The 20416-nt window shown below is 36.3% G+C and overlaps 1 protein-coding gene across 1 annotated transcript; it reads left to right on the top strand.

Moving 5' to 3' along the window:
• Positions 1–367: 367 nt before the first annotated feature.
• Positions 368–20102, top strand: LOC117306652 (mucin-2-like; the record flags this gene model as incomplete). The annotated part of the gene is made up of 29 exons (XM_033791136.1): positions 368–388; positions 596–1142; positions 1300–1482; positions 1673–1905; positions 2116–2275; positions 2756–2977; positions 3337–3632; positions 3759–3921; positions 4024–4167; positions 4369–4608; positions 4865–5124; positions 5359–5866; positions 6062–6244; positions 9501–9730; positions 10371–10530; positions 13715–13930; positions 14136–14425; positions 14533–14695; positions 14820–15449; positions 15605–15745; positions 16214–16258; positions 16597–16779; positions 17326–17555; positions 18197–18356; positions 18510–18731; positions 19098–19157; positions 19276–19565; positions 19694–19856; positions 19959–20102. Coding segments are annotated over exons 1-29 (6487 nt in total), but the record flags the coding sequence as incomplete, so codon positions are not given.
• Positions 20103–20416: the final 314 nt, after the last annotated feature.

Raw genomic sequence — 20416 nt, 5'->3', positions numbered from 1 at the left:
TTTCAAGCCTGGAAATGCACTGCAGTTTTGTCCAATTTATTAAAAAAAAAAATTTTTTATATAGACTGTTTACAATTTTTCTATATCAATGTCATCAGTTACTTTTGTATTTTTTACACCAATTCCAGAATTTTGCAAGAGCTTCGAATCACTGACTGGCAAGGAGAAAAGTCGTTTATCAAGGCCAAAGTTTTCAAGACTTGAGTATTCAACATTTGACACCAACTGGGCATTTAAGTTCAAAGCTTCTAAAATAGTTTTCTACATCAACTTTAATTCTCCTGTTAAAATTGATGAAATTCAAATTCTTAGCAAAAGAATCAAGCAATTTAAAATTGCAGCTGGTACAACCTACACCTCATCAATTATGGAGTCAGGAAAAGCACAGGTAAGTTTATCCTTTTTTATGGTTTAGCCGACTGCTATTTATGTTATAAGAGGTTATAATTATCTGCATGCACTTGGTTACAAGAAAATGCCTCTTACAAAGTTGCAAACCAAAAAGTAATTTATGAACTGTTGATTTTTTTTTAAAGTTATTTAGATCCATGTCCTTTTTTGTTTATGTTTTTTTTTTCTCATTTCTTTTTAAAAGATATTCACTGTAGAAAACGCTGGCACAAAGGAGAGAATCATACTTCCTAATAACAAATTTTTAAGGAACGTGGAAAAGGTCAGAATAGAGTTCGTTACTGAATCAGCTAACCAGGAAGCGAACTTGAAATTTGAATTTTTAACCTGCAAAGAGGCTCCCACTACCACAACAGTTCCAACTACTACAACAGTTCCAACTACTACAACAGTTCCAACTACTACAACAGTTCCAACTACCACAACGGTTCCAACTACTACAACGGTTCCAACTACTACAACAGTTCCAACTACCACAACGGTTCCAACTACTACAACGGTTCCAACTACTACAACAGTTCCAACTACCACAACGGTTCCAACTACTACAACGATTCCAACTACTACAACAGTTCCAACTACTACAACAGTTCCAACTACTACAACAGTTCCTACTACTACAACGGTTCCAACTACTACAACAGTTCCAACTACTACAACAGTTCCTACTACTACAACAGTTCCAACTACTACAACAGTTCCGACCACAACATTGGTTCCAACTACAACAAGTAAGATACAAAAAATTGTAGATTTTAGACAAGTTGAATAATAACATTTTGAACAAAAAACTATACACAAGATAATGTGGAATATTTTGGGGAAAATTCTTTAAGGATGCATTTTGTGTAACACTAAACAAAATTTTGTTTTATTATTGTTCATTAGCTACTGAACCTACAACCTTTAGCACAACTACTGTTGTTACCACTGCACCAAGTACAGCAACATCACCCACAACAACTAAAGAAACGACAACGATTACAACAACAGCGAGCACTGCAGCTGAAACAACAACCACTTCTACAACTACTGTTACCACTACAACAACACCAACACCAGTAACAAAAGGTAAGTTTTACCTATGAATGTCGTTCAAAGTCTTGTAGGTTTGTGTTTGTGTTATGTTCATTGCTTGACAATAGTTCAGTATGCAAGTACATTTTGAGTTCTGGTGTTTTTTTTCAAAGAGGTTATTAAAGAAAATAGTGAACCTAAAATGTTGTGCTATTTCGTAATAATGTCTTCGCTTTTTCTTCAGAAAACTGTGCTGATGAACTTAATGCCTACGAGCAACAGCGATCAGAAACGTATGGGTCAACCCCACTGGCGCGAAGCCTCGTCGTTCCGTTCACAACCCCAGTAACACTAACTGGTGTTCAGCTACAGGGAGACACTGCTGGTAATGCTATAACTAGTTTCACCATGAGCTATAAACTGTTTGGAGACGACTTTCCAAAAGAAGTTATGGATGAGAAGTCAGAGGAAGTACAGGTAAACGATGCAAATTGTAATTGTATGTACTACACAGTATGGAACTTTATTGCAGTTTTTGTTTCAAGATGCACAGTTTTTCTTCAATAGTTCAAACAACTACCACCTTTAGTGTCAAGAAAACTTTAAAGCAAAGGACTACAAACTCCTCTGATCAAATGTGTGTATTAACTGATTGGTATCAACTGTTGGATTTAATTTTCATTACAGGTGTTCAGTGTTCCATTGGATGCTGACATTGCGGAGAAGGTCAATGTTGCTCTACCATTTAATCAACTTGATAACGTCATCGAGGTTACCCTGTCAAATATCAATGTGCCTTCTGATAAAAAGGCCAGTTTCAAAGTCTTCTTCGAAGGCTGTGCTAAACGTAAGTTCTTGAATCAGTCCTTTGAAAAATGAAGCAAACTTTCACTAACTAAAGTCTGTTTTATTCAACTTCATTTCTTTGGAACTTCTTGTCCTGTGCATCTTTCCCGCCATCCTTGAATTTTATTCTAACCTACACCTCTCTCATACAAATACCTACAATACATAGTGCATAGAACAATATTACACTATGCACTTAAAAACATTATGCATGTGTCCGCTGAAAAAGTGCAAGCTGAAAAAGATATATCACTTTGAACTTATCATAACACAGATATGGAAAGCTGAAGTCACTGCAGGTTTTTTTAATGGAATAGTTGGGCCTGTTAAATCTTTGCCTGTCTATGTCCTGGTGAATTAACAAAGGTGACCAGTCCAAGCTGTCTGTTAAGAAAAACAGCTCAGCTAACTTTGTGCCTCTGCACCAATTAATGTGTTAATATTTTGTTGATGCGATAAAATCCATTAAATCTTTCTTCAGCAATGACAACAACCCCAACAACAACTAAAGAGGTGACAACAACCGTGTCAACCACAACACCAGAGAAGATTGAAACTACTAAGGTAGCAACAACGACCACAACCACGCCAGAAACTACAACAACATCAGCACCTACAACAACCACAATAGTCACTACTCCTGAGGGGACAACTACAACAGAGAGTACAACAACAGCAACAACAGTTGCTCCAACAACAGCAGGTAAAAATAAAAGTTAAACCCTGTAAAAAGTAAATTGAAGTTGGTACTTACCGTAGTCTATAAAAGAGAAAATTTTAACACCTGGCACAAACCACCTGGGTTTTTTTTGGGGGGGGTTTTTTTTAAATCCTTATTATTCAATACTCAAAGCTCTAAACATTGAAATGGTTGAAATAAAAGTGAGATCAGTTAAGAAAAGTTGTTAATAAAATAATATGGTTGATGTAAGTATCAAGGTTAAAATATAACTTTCAAAGAACTATTCAACATTATTCTGATTTTTTTTCTTCATATTGCATGGTAGGGAGCTCAATTTTAGTGTCTGATAATTTTTTTAAATGTTATCTTGTTACTACAAGAATACTGTGTCAAGGGAGAAAAGGGATCCGAGAAGAGGCGTCAAACATCTCCAGAAGGTGGTGAAGAGGCTTCTCTCATCAACATTGACTCCCAATCCCAATGGAGCTTCACAATTCCGACCACCAATACTCCCCGTCAGGACAGACCGAGCATTACAGTTGACTTTGAGACACCTGTAAAACTTGTTGGTGTAGACCTTCAAGGTGCTCCTCAAGAAAATGGTGAATTACGATTCGCAATTTATGTCAAGACTGAAGAAAATGGAGACTTTGATCAGCTTATCGGCAGTAGTGAGGTATGATTTTAATTTGATTTCAATAATGTCAGACTTGACTCTGCTTGTTGCAATATAACTTTTCTCCTTTATTTTCTATACATATTGGATTAATAAAATAATACAACTGTTTTTTTCTTGTTTTAGAATATGGTTGAATTATTGGAAGGAGATACCATCCAGAATGTATTGTTTGCCACCTCTGACATTCCAAGAACAGTTAGAGCAGCTCGCCTTGAAATTATTCAGCTAAGTCTTACAGACAAAACAACCGGAACTCTTAGACTGGTTTTCAAGAGTTGCAAAGAGGGTAAGGAAATAATATCCAACTTTTGGTTCTGAATGCATTTTAAAAACAGCTGTTTTCCCTGGATTTTTATTGGTTTAATATTGGTTATAATTGTTCATGTAGATTTGACAACCACTACGGAAGTAACAACCACACATGTTACAACTACTCCCAGTACATCTACAGTACCAACCACTGAGCAGACTACAACAAAGATAGTTACCACCACAACAGAAGCAACTACCACAGAAACTACAACAGTCACAAGTAAGTACTTAAACACCAATGTTTTGCGCTGTATGATTTGGAAAACAACACCAAACGAGTAGTTGAAACAGGTATTATCTGTGATACAAACAAATAAACATTGATAAATAAACTGGAGGGATGGAAAAGCTTTGACAAATATGTGAGTGTAGTACTTTAAACCAGTTGTAAATGGGTTGTTTTCTTTATATTATTCATCAGCTGAAAAGCCATCTACAACTACGTTGACTACCATTGTTACTACTGTGCCAACAACAACGACTGCTCCAACAACAACTAAAGAAACAACTATTGTTACCACATTGCCGGCAACAACAACTGCTCCAACAACAACTACGGAAACAACAACAACAACGACAACAGCAAGCACTGCAGCTGAAACAACAACCATTTCCACGACTACTGTTGCCACTACAACAACGCCAACACCCACAACAAAAGGTAATTTTCACCTAAATGTCTAGAAATAAAGGCCATTTATAGAATTTTTGTAGGTTGTGTGTTTGTTTTTCATGTTTCATTGCTTTACATGAGATCAAAATGTATTTAGTACATTTTATTTAGAACAGTTTGAGTTCTAGTTATTTTAATACAGTTATTTTTCTGTTTTACCTCCAAATACTGTGCTGATGAACTTGGTTTATATGAAAAACATCATTGTCATCAGTTATTTTTGTATTTTTTACACAAACTCCAGAGTTTTGCAAGAGCTTCGAATCACTGACTGTCCAGGAGAAAAGTCGTTTATCAAGGCCAAAGTTTTCAGGACTTGAGTATTCAACATTTGACACCAATTGGGCGTTCAAGTTCAGAGCTACTACAATAGTTTTCTACATAAATTTTAATTCTCCTGTTAAAATTGATGAAATTCAAATTCTTAGCGAAAATATCAAGGAATTTAAAATTGCAGCTGGTACAACCTACACCTCATCTATTATGGAGTCAGGAAAAGCACAGGTAAGTTCACCTTTTTGTATGTTTTAGCCAAATAGTCATTGAGGTGACCGGGTTAAGCAAATCTCTTTAAGATGCTAAAAACTGCTATTTATGTTATAAGAGGTTATTATTTACTGCATTTTGTTACAAAGTTACAAACCAAGAAGGAATTTATGAAAATGTGATATATTGTTTAATGTTATTTATATCCATATCCTTATTTGTTTATTTTTTTTTGTCATTTCTTTCTAAAAGGTATTCACCTTAGATAACACTGTGAGAAAGGAGAGAATCATACTTCCTGAAAACAAATTATTAAGGAATGTGGAAAAGGTCAGAATAGAGTTCGTGACTGAAACCGTTGACCAGGAAGCAAATTTGAAATTTGAATTTTTAACCTGCAAAGAGGCTCCCAGTACCACAACAGTTCCATCCACCACAACAGTTCAAACTACCACAGCAGTTCCAACTACCACAACGGTTCCAACTACTACAACAGTTCCAACTACCACAACGGTTCCAACTACTACAACAGTTCCAACTACCACAACAGTTCCAACTACTACAACGGTTCCAACTACCACAACGGTTCCAACTACTACAACAGTTCCAACTACTACAACAGTTCCAACTACTACAACAGTTCCAACTACTACAACGGTTCCAACTACCACAACGGTTCCAACTACCACAACAGTTCCAACTACTACAACAGTTCCAACTACCACAACGGTCTCAACAACCACTGTTCCAACTACAACAAGTAAGAGAAAAAAATAAGCACAATTGCGGATTTCAGACAAACTGCGAAAAAAAAGCAGAGCTCTACTTTGCACATTAATAGCAATTTGGAACAATTAAAAAAAAATACAAAAACAAAATCACAGAAAATAATTTGGGGAAAAACCTTTAAGAATGCATTTTATGTAACAGTTTCTTTAAACTTGTTGTTCATTAGCTACTGAACCTACAACCACTAGCACAACTACTGTTGTTAGCACTAGACCAACTACAGCAACAATGCCCACAACAACTACGGAAACAACAACAATGAAAACAACAGCGAGCACTGCAGCTGAAACAACAACCACTTCTACAACTACTGTTACCACTACAACAACACCAACACCGGTAACAAAAGGTAAGTTTCACTAAAAGTTTTACTTAAAAAAAAACATCATTCAAAGTCTTGTAGGTTTGATTGATTTGTATTAGAAAAAGATGTACAGTTTATTCAGAACAGTTTTGAGTTCTTGGGTTTTATTTTAGACAGTGAATTATAAAAAAAAAAAAAACAATGACCTTAGAATGCTGTGCTACTTAATTTTAAATATCTTCTCTTTTTCCCTCAGAAAACTGTGCTGATACACTTGGTGCATATGAGCAACAGCGATCTGAAACGTATGGGTCAACTCCACTGGCGCGAAGCCTCTTCGCTCCGTTCACAAGGCCAGTAACACTAACTGGTGTTCAGCTACAGGGAGACACAGCTGGTAATGCTATAACTAGTTTCACCATGAGCTATAAACTGTTTGGAGATGACTCTCCGAAAGAAGTCATAAATGAGTCAGGAGAAGTACAGGTAAATGATGTAAACAACAATTTTATGTACCAAACGTTATGATACTCAGGACTATTTTCAATTACTGGTGTTACCTCCAGATTTACAGTGTTTCGTTATTAAAATAAAAAGTGTGCAAAAAGACAGCCAGGCGAAATGTTATCTTTTACTTAACAAAATCACAACAGTGTCATCCTCAAACAAGTTTGCAAATGTGTGTATTAACTGATATAAACTTCCATTACAGGTGTTCACGGTTTCTTTCGGAGCTGACATTACCCAGAAAGTGACTGTCCCTCTACCATTTAGCCACCTTGATAACGTAATTGAGGTTACCCTTTCGAATATCAACGTGCCTACTGATAAAAAAGCCAGTTTCCAAGTGGACTTTGAAGGCTGTGCTATATGTAAGTTCAAAAATCAGTTGTCCTTCCTACCAATTGCTTTAATCTAGACTGATTAAACAGAGATATTGACTCTTACCTTCACTTCCCTTTGGTTGGGTTAGATTTATCTTTAACGTTTTCTTCTTGTTGCTTGTACTAGTAAAGCCATGTTAAGTGCAAATATGCAAAAAAAAATATAATTGGTACTTTATAAAGTGTATAATCTGACAACATTCTTTTTTTGAATGCTGAAATTAGTAAAACGCTATGTAACCAGCACTGCTCTGCATGAAGTAAATCAACATATTTGCTTAACAATCCAAATTGCAACATGGGGCCAACAATTTTACTCCCATAAATGGCCGACCGTGTTTGTTCACGGGGTAAAAGGAAACCAGTTCTAATCACATACAATCACATACAATCTATAACAAACAGTTACAAACACTTTTTAAAGACCAACTCGACCATTCCAAGGCAACATGTTCCTTTAAAGTTGGTATTGTGGTTTTTTTAAATTACATTTAAACAAAAATAAACTACCTCATGTGCTGTTTCTCTCAACAAAAAATGTTTCAACCTCTCTGTGTTATTTCATTTATATTATCTGTATATCAATAAAAAATATAGATAAATAAAAAATAAATAAAATAACACTGTAATTGATCAATGTGAAATTAAAAAATTTATTATTTTTTAATTTGTGTTTTGTTCTTTATTTTTTAAACAGCCACTGATGATTCAACACTTCTAACAACTAAACAAGGAGGTAGATGTAAGTATCATTTGAACTTGCTTTCCATAAACAAGGATATAGGGTTTCAGGTTTAAATTTATGACAACACAACGACAATATTAGCGCTACTTATGCGTGGGACAGCATGCTTCTGAGCAACAGCAATCAAGTTTACTTTTGTTGTTCCTGACCCACATACGTTGTTCTTTGTTGGTCTGTCCAGTTGTTTCCCTCATTTGATTTACTCCCCATGCCTGCATGCTCCTCTTCTATAGATTCTTTTTGTCTTTTTCTCTTTTGCTCATCTAGGTACCCTCCTGTCATGTTCTGTTCTGTTTTTTATAATTATCATGTGCTTTTTGCTTGAATAACTATTGTGTTTGTTATTATTTTGATTGGTTCGTTGTGTTATCGTTTAACTTTTGCTGTGCTTTTTGATGTACTTGTATTTGTTGAGGTCAAATAAATAATACTTAAAATAATAATAACATGCCAATGTTAGAGTGTTTGTTTCTAAGAACATTTCCCTGTGACTGTTTTATCTTTATTGGTTGATTAATATCTGCTTATATCAGGCTGAACTACAATACTGAACTAGCAGTGAAAATGTAAATCAAGATCTAGTAAAAAGTACTAAATGAACAACGTAAACTACTAAATTGGAAAAACATATTTGTGCAAAGAAGGAAGTTGTGGACAATACCCAACACAGATGAAACCATCCAAGGGTCAATGACTTACAATAGGTTATAAAAAGGGGTTTTTAAACAGCGACAGAATGCTTAGCAAATTCACACAGTCAAAATGAAGGTCGAGGAAGGAGTGGGACTATTATAATCTTTGTTCCTCACCTGGTAATGGAGACAAAGTCAGCATTCCTTAGGCTAACGTTCCTATCTGGAGACAGCCATTATCTGTTTTGGGTAAAAGACAGGAGCAAATTATCAACAGAAAGCTCATCACTTTGCCTAATATTTTAATAGCCTCATCCCCGTCTACCACAACGATGACAACTGTTGTTACTACAGTACCAACAACGGCAACAACTCCCACAACAACTACGGAAACAACAACAATGACAACAACAGCGAGCACTGCAGCTGAAACAACAACCACTTCTACAACTACTGTTACCACTACAACAACACCAACACCGGTAACAAAAGGTAAGTTTCACCTGAAGTTTAACACACACAAAAAATCATTGCAAAAGACTCTTATCTTATGCATGTGTTTGTATTTCATGTTTCATTGCTTTACATAATTTGTTAGTTTTGTTTTGTTCATCAAAGCAGTTACAATTAGCTTAAAAATAAACAGTCATAATAATTGCTATACATTAATATGGTAAAGATTTTTTTTTTTCTTTTTTTTTTTTACAACTGTAAATTGCTTTGTAAAAATATTGCCACAAAGTCTAGGAAACACTTATTTGGGTATTTCAAAGTTTAAATAATAATAATAAAACAGTATTCATAGCGCAATATGAATGAAACATTAAAAAAAGAGCAAAATGAAAAGGATTAAGAAAACAAAACTTTGAGTGTTATTCCCAATTCATGCCCACCAGCAAAATTATATATTAGGCCAGACCAGCTATACCCTAAATGAAACCAACTGAATTAAAAACAACTTGAGCTGCCAATTCAATAACTAGAGACCCTGAGCTATTTTACTCCATTAAAACAAATATCTTTTCTTTTCTTTTCCTCAGAAAACTGCGCTGATAAACTTGGTGCATATGAACAACAGCGTTCTGAATCATATGGGACGGCCCCATCGGAACGAAGCCTCATTGTTCCGTTCACCACCCCAGTAACACTAACTGGTGTTCAGCTTAAGGGAGACAGTGCTGGTAATGCTATAACTAGTTTCACCATGAGCTATAAACTGTTTGGAGACGACTCTCCAAAAGAAGTCATTAATGAGAAGTCAGAAGTACAGGTAAATGATGACAAGAAATATTAAAATCACATCAGAGTCACATATTTCACACAATGGCTAATGTTGGGATATGTAATACGTTTTTAAATAAAAGCCATGTGATTTGTTCACATTAAAGTAAAAGGTTACTGATTTAAACAGCATTACCGGCCCATTCTCAAATAACAGGTTTTGCACACTGAACAGTGGCGTCATATACCCGTGCTAAAATCGTAATTAGCACAGTGAAAATTTTTGTTATTTGTTGGGTTTTTTAAATTGTTTGTTCACTTAAATATGAATTTAACGAGGACCATCATCAGGACTTCGTTTTTGAAAGGACAAGGGCACCAAGGCATTTTCTTCTTGGTAAAGGGCACCCTATGGTGAAATTGCAAACTTGTACTGGAGCATTTCAAGGGCACCAACGCAATGACCAGGGAACACAGAGGCAAATGCCTTCGTTGCCTCCGTGAAGTATCAGGCCTGCATCATTTTCCAGACAGTCTGGTGATTGGTTGTGCAAAACAAGAAAAAAATTAATTCATAATAAAAGAATTATCGTCAGACAATGTTGCATAACTTCCACAGTTAAAACAAAGGACTTTAATGTGTTTATAAACTGACTGGTATTAACTGTTGGATTTAATTTTCATTACAGGTGTTCAGTGTTCCATTGGGTGCTGACATTGCGGAGAAAGTCTATGTTGCTCTACCATTTAATCAACTTGATAACGTCATCGAGGTTACCCTGTCAAATATCAATGTGCCTTCTGATAAAAAGGCCAGTTTCAAAGTTTTCTTCGAAGGCTGTGCTAAACGTAAGGTTTTTACCATTCCTAAAAAACTCATGAATTTTCAGTTTACTACTCTATAGAGAAATGTATTTTAATGGGATAATTTTAAGTGTATGATATGACAACATTCCATGTTTATATGCTGAAAGAATTTATGGACTTGTATCTCTCATTTAGCGGTTACCGTTATCCCAACAACAACTGAAGAGGTGACAACAACCGTGTCAACCACAACACCAGAGAAGATTGAAACTACTAAGGTAGCAACAACGACCACAACCACGCCAGAAACTACAACAACATCGGCACCTACAACAACCACAATAGTCACTACTCCTGAGGGAACAACTACAACAGAGAGTACAACAACAACAACAACAGTTGCTCCAACAACAGCAGGTATTTAAGATTAAAAGTTAAACTGGGTAAAAAGATTCTGTTCAAGTTGCTTGCTATTTAGATGCAAGAGACAATTTTAAGCACACCTCAAACAACCTTGATTAATTGATTTACTCATTTATTTACTGGAGTTGATTGTTTGCAGTTAAAGTACTTAACAGTGAAACAGATGTAGTAAAATTTTACACAATTAGGCAAAAGTGTTCTTTCATAAATTTGCTGGTGCAAGTACATACGTAGGCTACCAATAATGAAGTCTAGCGAATAGAAAGTTTTGACTTAATTTGTGGTCTAAAGTTGATGCATGGTTTAGGGTGCTCAAATTCTTGGATGTCCTGTTCACCATGTTTACCTTGTTAATACCACTAGAATACTGTGTAGAGGAAGAAAAGGGATCCGAGAAGAGCCGTCAAACATCTCCAGAAGGTGGTGAAGAGACTTCTCTCATCAACAATGACTCCCAATGGAGCTTCACAATTATTTAGTTCAGTTACATGATACCAGAAATAAAACATTAGAGTTGTCACGTTTACTTCATTATTACTAGAATACTGTGTAGAGGAAGAAAAGGGATCCGAGAAGAGCCGTCAAACATCTCCAGAAGGTGGTGAAGAGACTTCTCTCATCAACAATGACTCCCAATGGAGCTTCACAATTCCGACCACCAATACTCCCCGTCGGGACAGACCGAGTATTACAGTTGACTTTGAGACACCTGTAAAACTTGTTGGTGTAGACCTTCAAGGTACTCCTCAAGAAAATGGTGAATTACAGTTCGCAATTTATGTCAAGACTGAAGAAAATGGAGACTTTGATCAACTTATTGGCAGTAGCGAGGTAAGACTTTAATTTGTTTTCAATAGTGTCAGTAGTTGACTCTGCTGGTGGAAATAAAGAAAATTCTCCTTTATTTTCTATTTATATTGGATTAATAAAATAATACAACTGGTTTTTTTTTCTTATTTTAGAATATGGTTGAATTATTGGAAGGAGACACCATCCAGAATGTATTGTTTGCTACCTCTGACATTCCAAGAACAGTTAGAGCAGCTCGCCTTGAAATAATTCAGCTAAGTCTTACAGACAAAACAACCGGAACTCTAAGACTGGTTTTCAAGAGTTGCAAAGAGGGTAAGGAAATAATATCCAACTTTTGGTTCTGAATGCATTTTAAAAACAGCTGTTTTCCCTGGATTTTTATTGGTTTAATATTGGTTATCAATTTTGTTCATGTAGATTTGACAACCACTACAGAAGTAACAACCACACATGTTACAACTACTCCCAGTACATCTACAGTACCAACCACTGAGCAGACTACAACAAAGATAGTTACCACCACAACAGAAGCAACTACCACAGAAACTACAACAGTCACATGTAAGTCCTGAAAAGCCAACACATTCTGCTTTGTTATTAGGAAAAAGAAAAGAAAAAATTAAAGCGTGAATGAGTTTATACATTGAAAATAAAAGCAATTCTTAAGTTGTTTTCATAAATTGTCTATGTTTGGCGCACATGTCAAAAGAACTGTAAGGAAACAAACAACACATCGATGGGAGAGCTCAAACAGCCATACGAACGTTTTTTGGTAACTGTTTAAAATGCTATGTGTCTTGATATTTTTCATCAGCTGAATCACCCACTACGACTATCATGACTACTGTTGTTACTACTGTGCCTACAACAACAACTGCTCCAACAACAACCAAGGAAACAACAACATCCACAACAACAGCAACCACTGCAGCTGAAACAACAACCACTTCAACGACAACTGTTACCACTACTACAACACCAACACCGGTAACAAAAGGTAAGTTTCACCCCAAAGTTGACATTAAACATCAATGATTTGTAGTCTCTTGGGCCCGGTTTGTGTGTCATGTTTCATTGCTTTTTATAAATATGGTCAAGACAAAGAATATTCTAACTTACAAATTATGATGGTTTTGCTCTTTGTTAACAGCAGTTATTAAAATAAGTAGTGACCCTTGGTTGTTTTTGTATTTTTCTTTGATATCCTCTTAATTCCTTAGAAAACTGTGCTGATGAACTTAATGCCTACGAGCAACAGCGATCTGAAACATATGGGTCAACCCCACTGGCGCGAAGCCTCGTCATTCCGTTCACAACCCCAGTAACACTAACTGGTGTTCAGCTACAGGGAGACACTGCTGGTAATGCTATAACTAGTTTCACCATGAGCTATAAACTGTTTGGAGACGACTCTGTGAAAGAAGTTATGGATGAGAAGTCAGGAAAAGTACAGGTAAATTATGTAAACGATAATTTTATGCACCAAACGTTATGATATTTAGGACTATTTTTTATTACTGGTATAACTTCCAGATTTACAGTGTTTCTTTATCAAAATAAAACAGTTTGAAAATAGACAGTTAGGTGAAATGTTATCTTAAACAAAACAAAATCACACAACAATGTGATCCTCAAACAAGTTTGCAAATGTGTTTATAAACTGATAAAAACTTCCATTACAGGTGTTCACGGTTCCTTTCGGAGCTGACATTACCCAGAAGGTGACTGTTCCTCTACCATTTGAGCAACTTGATAACGTCATTGAGGTTACCCTTTCGAATATCAATGTGCCTTCTGACAAAAAGGCCAGTTTCAAAGTGGCTTTGGAAGGCTGTGCTAAACGTAAGTTCTTTGATTAGTCCTCAAAAAAGATAAAGCAAACTTTTACAAAATAAAACAGTGTTAAACTGGCATCTTATCAAATGTTTGATCTCGCAACATTTCATGCTTGAGAAATGAAAATGTATATGAAATTATATCTCACATTCAGCAGTTACTGTTATCCCAACAACAACGAAAGAGGTGACTACAACTGTGTCAACCACAACACCAGAGAAGATTGAAACTACTAAGGTAGCAACAACAACCACAACTACGCCTGAAACTACAACAACATCAGCACCTACAACAACCACAATAGTCACTACTCCTGAGGGAACAACTACAACAGAGAGTACAACAACAACAGTTGCTCAAACAACAGCAGGTAAGATTGAATTGTAACTATAGACACAAAATCGAAAGAGTCAAAGTAAAAACTTTTGTTGGGGGGGGAATATTTTTTTCAATAAAGCCATCTATTAAGGAAGCAAGTGTCATGTTGAACAATAATTATCAATACTGGTTTAGTTCAGTTACATGATACCAGAAATAAAACATTAGAGTTGTCACGTTTACTTCATTATTTCCAGAATACTGTGTTGAGGAAGAAAAGGGATCCGAGAAGAGCCGTCAAACATCTCCAGAAGGTGGTGAAGAGACTTCTCTCATCAACAATGACTCCCAATGGAGCTTCACAATTCCGACCACCAATACTCCCCGTCGGGACAGACCGAGCATTACAGTTGACTTTGAGACACCTGTAAAACTCGTTGGTGTAGTCCTTCAAGGTGCTCCTCAAGAAAATGGTGAATTGCAGTTTGTAGTTTCCATCCAGACTGAAGACAGCGGTGACTTTGACAAAATTGTTGGCAGCAGCGATGTAAGTTTGGAACACCTTTTTTAATCTAGTTACTCATAACTTATTTGATAATATACACTTTTTTATATAACATGAAGTAACCAAAAACCTTGTCATTTTGTATGAAGGGCACATCTGCACTTTTGGATGGAGACACTGTGAAGTCGGTGCTATTTGACTCTTCAGATATTCCTAGAAGTGTAAGGGCGGCTCGTCTGGAAGTTATTGACCTGAGCAATCCCAGCACGAGTACAGGAACTCTAAGGCTAGCTTTTAAGAGTTGCCAGGAAGGTATGGACACAATTAAGATTGTCTCTTCTTATTTTCAGTGACTTTCCTTATCAATAATTTACTGGTGGTTTTGTTGTCATTCAAACTAGTCAAATTTCATAACTCATGTTTTGAACCCACACAGGCGCTGTAACGGAGAAAACTACCACCATCTTCACAACAACAACTGTACCAACAACCACATTGGCACCCACAACTACCACAATGGCACCTACCACAACCACAGCCGCACCTACCACAACCACAGCCGCACCTACCACAACCACAGCCGCACCTACAACAACCACAGCAGCACCTACAACAACCACAGCTGCACCTACAACAACCACAGCCGCGCCTACCACAACCACAGCCGCACCTACCACAACCACAGCCGCACCTACAACAACCACAGCAGCACCTACAACAACCACAGCTGCACCTACCACAACCACAGCCGCACCTACCACAACCACAGCCGCACCTACAACAACCACAGCCGCACCTACCACAACCACAGCCGCACCTACAACAACCACAGTCGCACCTACCACAACCACAGCCGCACCTACCACAACCACAGTCGCACCTACAACAACAACATTGGCGCCTACTACAACAACCACATTGGCGCCTACAACAACTACAGTTGCACCTACAACTACAACAAAAGCTACAACTACAACAAGTGTTACTACCACCTTGGCATCAACAACAACAGTAGAGGAGACTACAGCTGTAGTAACTACAACTCCTCTGACTACTACCTCCACAAGTAGGTGTTACATTGTGTACTGTTTGTTTCCAGAATATATTGTTTCATGCTCTATGCTCGTGGATTCTTGAATCTTGAGTCTTGAACCTTGAACACGAAGTTGATTATGAAAAGACCAAATTTAAGCATTTATTTTAACATTAATTCTCAAACAGGCAAGCCAACCACAACAGAGGTAACAACCAAACGCATTACGACTACTCCCAGTACGACTACTGCACCAACCACTGAGCAGACTACAACTCTAAAAGTGACTACAACTCCAGAGGCAACTATCACAGAGAAGATTGTCTTGGGTAAGAAATACTTTTTATGTGATGTTCATAAAAATAACTTAATACACTGTGATAATTTTAAGGCAAAACATTCCTGACACTTACAACAACTACATTGTGTAGCCATAACAATTACAATGGAGAATATTTGGAATGGGCTGGACTGAGAAAACTCCTGAACAATAGAGCTCCCATCCAAAACCCATGGACTCCAATACAAACTGTTCTGATTGATTGTTCATCTAGACTTATTTAATGCTCTGTTTGTAATTTTTGAAGAATCAAGAAAGATTTAAAAGTATTTGTTTTGTGAAATAATTTACACTACATAATGTGCATTTTCTCTGAACAAAAATTATTTTCAACATCTTTGTTTTATTTCATTTACATTCAAGATCCATAATCTGTTTCATTCAACAGTAATAGATCAATGGGATTAAAAATATATATAATTTTAAAAATCAAATATCAATGTTTATTTTAAAACAGGGACTGGAGATACGATAACTCGCACTACCAAAAAAGGAAGAAGACGTAAGTTTGATTTGCCTTTGCTTTCAAAAAACAAGGATGAAGGGTTTTAGATTTAAATCTAGGATTTAATATCAAAATGACAACATGCTGAGGGATGGAGGGTTTCTTTCTTAGAACATTTACCTTAAATTGTAAGTTTGTTGTTGGTTCATTCAAATCGGCTTGTACCAGCCTAACAGGCTAAATTACGATACCAATGAACTAGCAGTGAAATTATACATCGAGATAACAGTAGAATAGTTATACTAGATGTACAATAAAAACAAGTATACTGGACAGACAAGAGACAGGAGCAAAATACCAACAAAAAGCTAATACTTTGCTTAATATTTCAACAGCATCAACCCCGTCTACCACAACGGTGACAACTGTAGTTACTACCATACCAACAACAGCAACAACTCCCACAACAACTACGGAAACAACAACAATGACAACAACAGCAAGCACTGCAGCTGAAACAACAACCACTTCTACAACTACTGTTACCACTACAACAACACCAACACCGGTAACAAAAGGTAAGTTTCACCTGAAGTTTAACACACAAAAAAAATCATTGCAAAAGACTCTTATCTTATGCATGTGTTTGTATTTCATGTTTCATTGCTTTACATAATTTGTTAGTTTTGTTTTGTTCATCAAAGCAGTTACAATTAGCTTAAAAATAAACAGTCATAATAAATGCTATACATTAATATGGTAAAGATTTTTTTTAATTTATTTTTTTTACAATTGTAAATTGCTTTGTAAAAATATTGCCACCAAGTCTAGGAAACACTTATTTGGGTATTTCAAAGTTTAAATAATAATAATAAAACAGTATTCATAGCGCAATATGAATGAAACATTAAAAAAAGAGCAAAATGAAAAGGATTAAGAAAACAAAACTTTGAGTGTTATTCCCAATTCATGCCCACCAGCAAAATTATATATTAGGCCAGACCAGCTATACCCTAAATGAAACCAACTGAATTAAAAACAACTTGAGCTGCCAATTCAATAACTAGAGACCCTGAGCTATTTTACTCCATTAAAACAAATATCTTTTCTTTTCTTTTCCTCAGAAAACTGCGCTGATAAACTTGGTGCATATGAACAACAGCGTTCTGAATCATATGGGACGGCCCCATCGGAACGAAGCCTCATTGTTCCGTTCACCACCCCAGTAACACTAACTGGTGTTCAGCTTAAGGGAGACAGTGCTGGTAATGCTATAACGAGTTTCACCATGAGCTATAAACTGTTTGGAGACGACTCTCCAAAAGAAGTCATTAATGAGAAGTCAGAAGTACAGGTAAATGATGACAAGAAATATTAAAATCACATCAGAGTCACATATTTCACACAATGGCTAATGTTGGGATATGTTAATACGTTTTTAAATAAAAGCCATGTGATTTGTTCACATTAAAGTAAAAGGTTACTCATTTAATCAGCATTACCGGCCCATTCTCAAATAACAGGTTTTGCACACTGAACAGTGGCGTCATATACCCGTGCTAAAATCGTAATTAGCACAGTGAAAATTTTTGTTATTTGTTGGGTTTTTTAAATTGTTTGTTCACTTAAATATGAATTTAACGAGGACCATCATCAGGACTTCGTTTTTGAAAGGACAAGGGCACCAAGGCATTTTCTTCTTGGTAAAGGGCACCCTATGGTGAAATTGCAAACTTGTACTGGAGCATTTCAAGGGCACCAACGCAATGACCAGGGAACACAGAGGCAAATGCCTTCGTTGCCTCCGTGAAGTATCAGGCCTGCATCATTTTCCAGACAGTCTGGTGATTGGTTGTGCAAAACAAGAAAAAAATTAATTCATAATAAAAGAATTATCGTCAGACAATGTTGCATAACTTCCACAGTTAAAACAAAGGACTTTAATGTGTTTATAAACTGACTGGTATTAACTGTTGGATTTAATTTTCATTACAGGTGTTCAGTGTTCCATTGGGTGCTGATATTGCGGAGAAAGTCTATGTTGCTCTACCATTTAATCAACTTGATAACGTCATCGAGGTTACCCTGTCAAATATCAATGTGCCTTCTGATAAAAAGGCCAGTTTCAAAGTTTTCTTCGAAGGCTGTGCTAAACGTAAGGTTTTTATCATTCCTAAAAAACTCATGAATTTTCAGTTTACTACTCTATAGAGAAATGTATTTTAATGGGATAATTTTAAGTGTATGATATGACAACATTCCATGTTTATATGCTGAAAGAATTTATGGACTTGTATCTCTCATTTAGCGGTTACCGTTATCCCAACAACAACTGAAGAGGTGACAACAACCGTGTCAACCACAACACCAGAGAAGATTGAAACTACTAAGGTAGCAACAACGACCACAACCACGCCAGAAACTACAACAACATCGGCACCTACAACAACCACAATAGTCACTACTCCTGAGGGAACAACTACAACAGAGAGTACAACAACAACAACAACAGTTGCTCCAACAACAGCAGGTATTTAAGATTAAAAGTTAAACTGGGTAAAAAGATTCTGTTCAAGTTGCTTGCTATTCAGATGCAAGAGACAATTTTAAGCACACATCAAACAACCTTGATTAATTGATTTACTCATTTATTTACTGGAGTTGATTGTTTGCAGTTAAAGTACTTAACAGTGAAACAGATGTAGTAACATTTTACACAATTAGGCAAAAGTCTTCTTTCATAAATTTGCTGGTGCAAGTACATACGTAGGCTACCAATAATAAAGTCTAGCGAATCGAAAGTTTTGACTTAATTTGTGGTCTAAAGTTGATGCATGGTTAAGGGTGCTCAAATTCTTGGATGTCCTGTTCACCATGTTCACCTTGTTACCACTAGAATACTGTGTTGAGGAAGAAAAAGGATCCGAGAAGAGCCGTCAAACATCTCCAGAAGGTGGTGAAGAGACTTCTCTCATCAACAATGACTCCCAATGGAGCTTCACAATTATTTAGTTCAGTTACATGATACCAGAAATAAAACATTAGAGTTGTCACGTTTACTTCATTATTTCCAGAATACTGTGTCGAGGAAGAAAAGGGATCCGAGAAGAGCCGTCAAACATCTCCAGAAGGTGGTGAAGAGACTTCTCTCATCAACAATGACTCCCAATGGGGCTTCACAATTCCGACCACCAATACTCCCCGTCGGGACAGACCGAGCATTACAGTTGACTTTGAGACACCTGTAAAACTTGTTGGTGCAGACCTTCAAGGTACTCCTCAAGAAAATGGTGAATTACGGTTCGCAATTTATGTCAAGACTGAAGAAAATGGAGACTTTGATCAACTTATTGGCAGTAGCGAGGTAAGACTTTAATTTGTTTTCAATAATGTCAGCAGTTGACTGCTAGTTGAAATATAAATTTTCTCCTTTATTTTCTATTTATATTGGATTAATAAAATAATACAACTGGTTTTTTTCTCTTATTTTAGAATATGGTTGAATTATTGGAAGGAGACACCATCCAGAATGTATTGTTTGCCATCTCTGACATTCCAAGAACAGTTAGAGCAGCTCGCCTTGAAATTATTCAGCTAAGTCTTACAGACAAAACAACCGGAACTCTAAGACTGGTTTTCAAGAGTTGCAAAGAGGGTGAGGAAATAATATCCAACTTTTGGTTCTGAATGCATTTTAAAAACAACTGTTTTCCCTGGATTTTTATTGGTTTAATATTGGTTATAATTGTTCATGTAGATTTGACAACCACTACAGCAGTAACAACCACACATGTTACAACTACTCCCAGTACATCTACAGTACCAACCACTGAGCAGACTACAACAAAGATAGTTACCACCACAACAGAAGCAACTACCACAGAAACTACAACAGTCACATGTAAGTCCTGAAAAGCCAACACATTCTGCTTTGTTATTAGGAAAAAGAAAAGAAAAAATTAAAGCGTGAATGAGTTTATACATTGAAAATAAAAGCAATTCTTAAGTTGTTTTCATAAATTGTCTATGTTTGGCGCACATGTCAAAAGAACTGTAAGGAAACAAACAACACATCGATGGGAGAGCTCAAACAGCCATACGAACGTTTTTTGGTAACTGTTTAAAATGCTATGTGTCTTGATATTTTTCATCAGCTGAATCACCCACTACGACTATCATGACTACTGTTGTTACTACTGTGCCTACAACAACAAC

This window comes from Asterias rubens, unplaced genomic scaffold, assembly GCF_902459465.1.
Source record: "Asterias rubens unplaced genomic scaffold, eAstRub1.3, whole genome shotgun sequence".
Taxonomy (NCBI): Eukaryota; Metazoa; Echinodermata; class Asteroidea; order Forcipulatida; family Asteriidae; genus Asterias; species Asterias rubens.
This window is presented reverse-complemented; position numbering and strand designations above follow the sequence as displayed.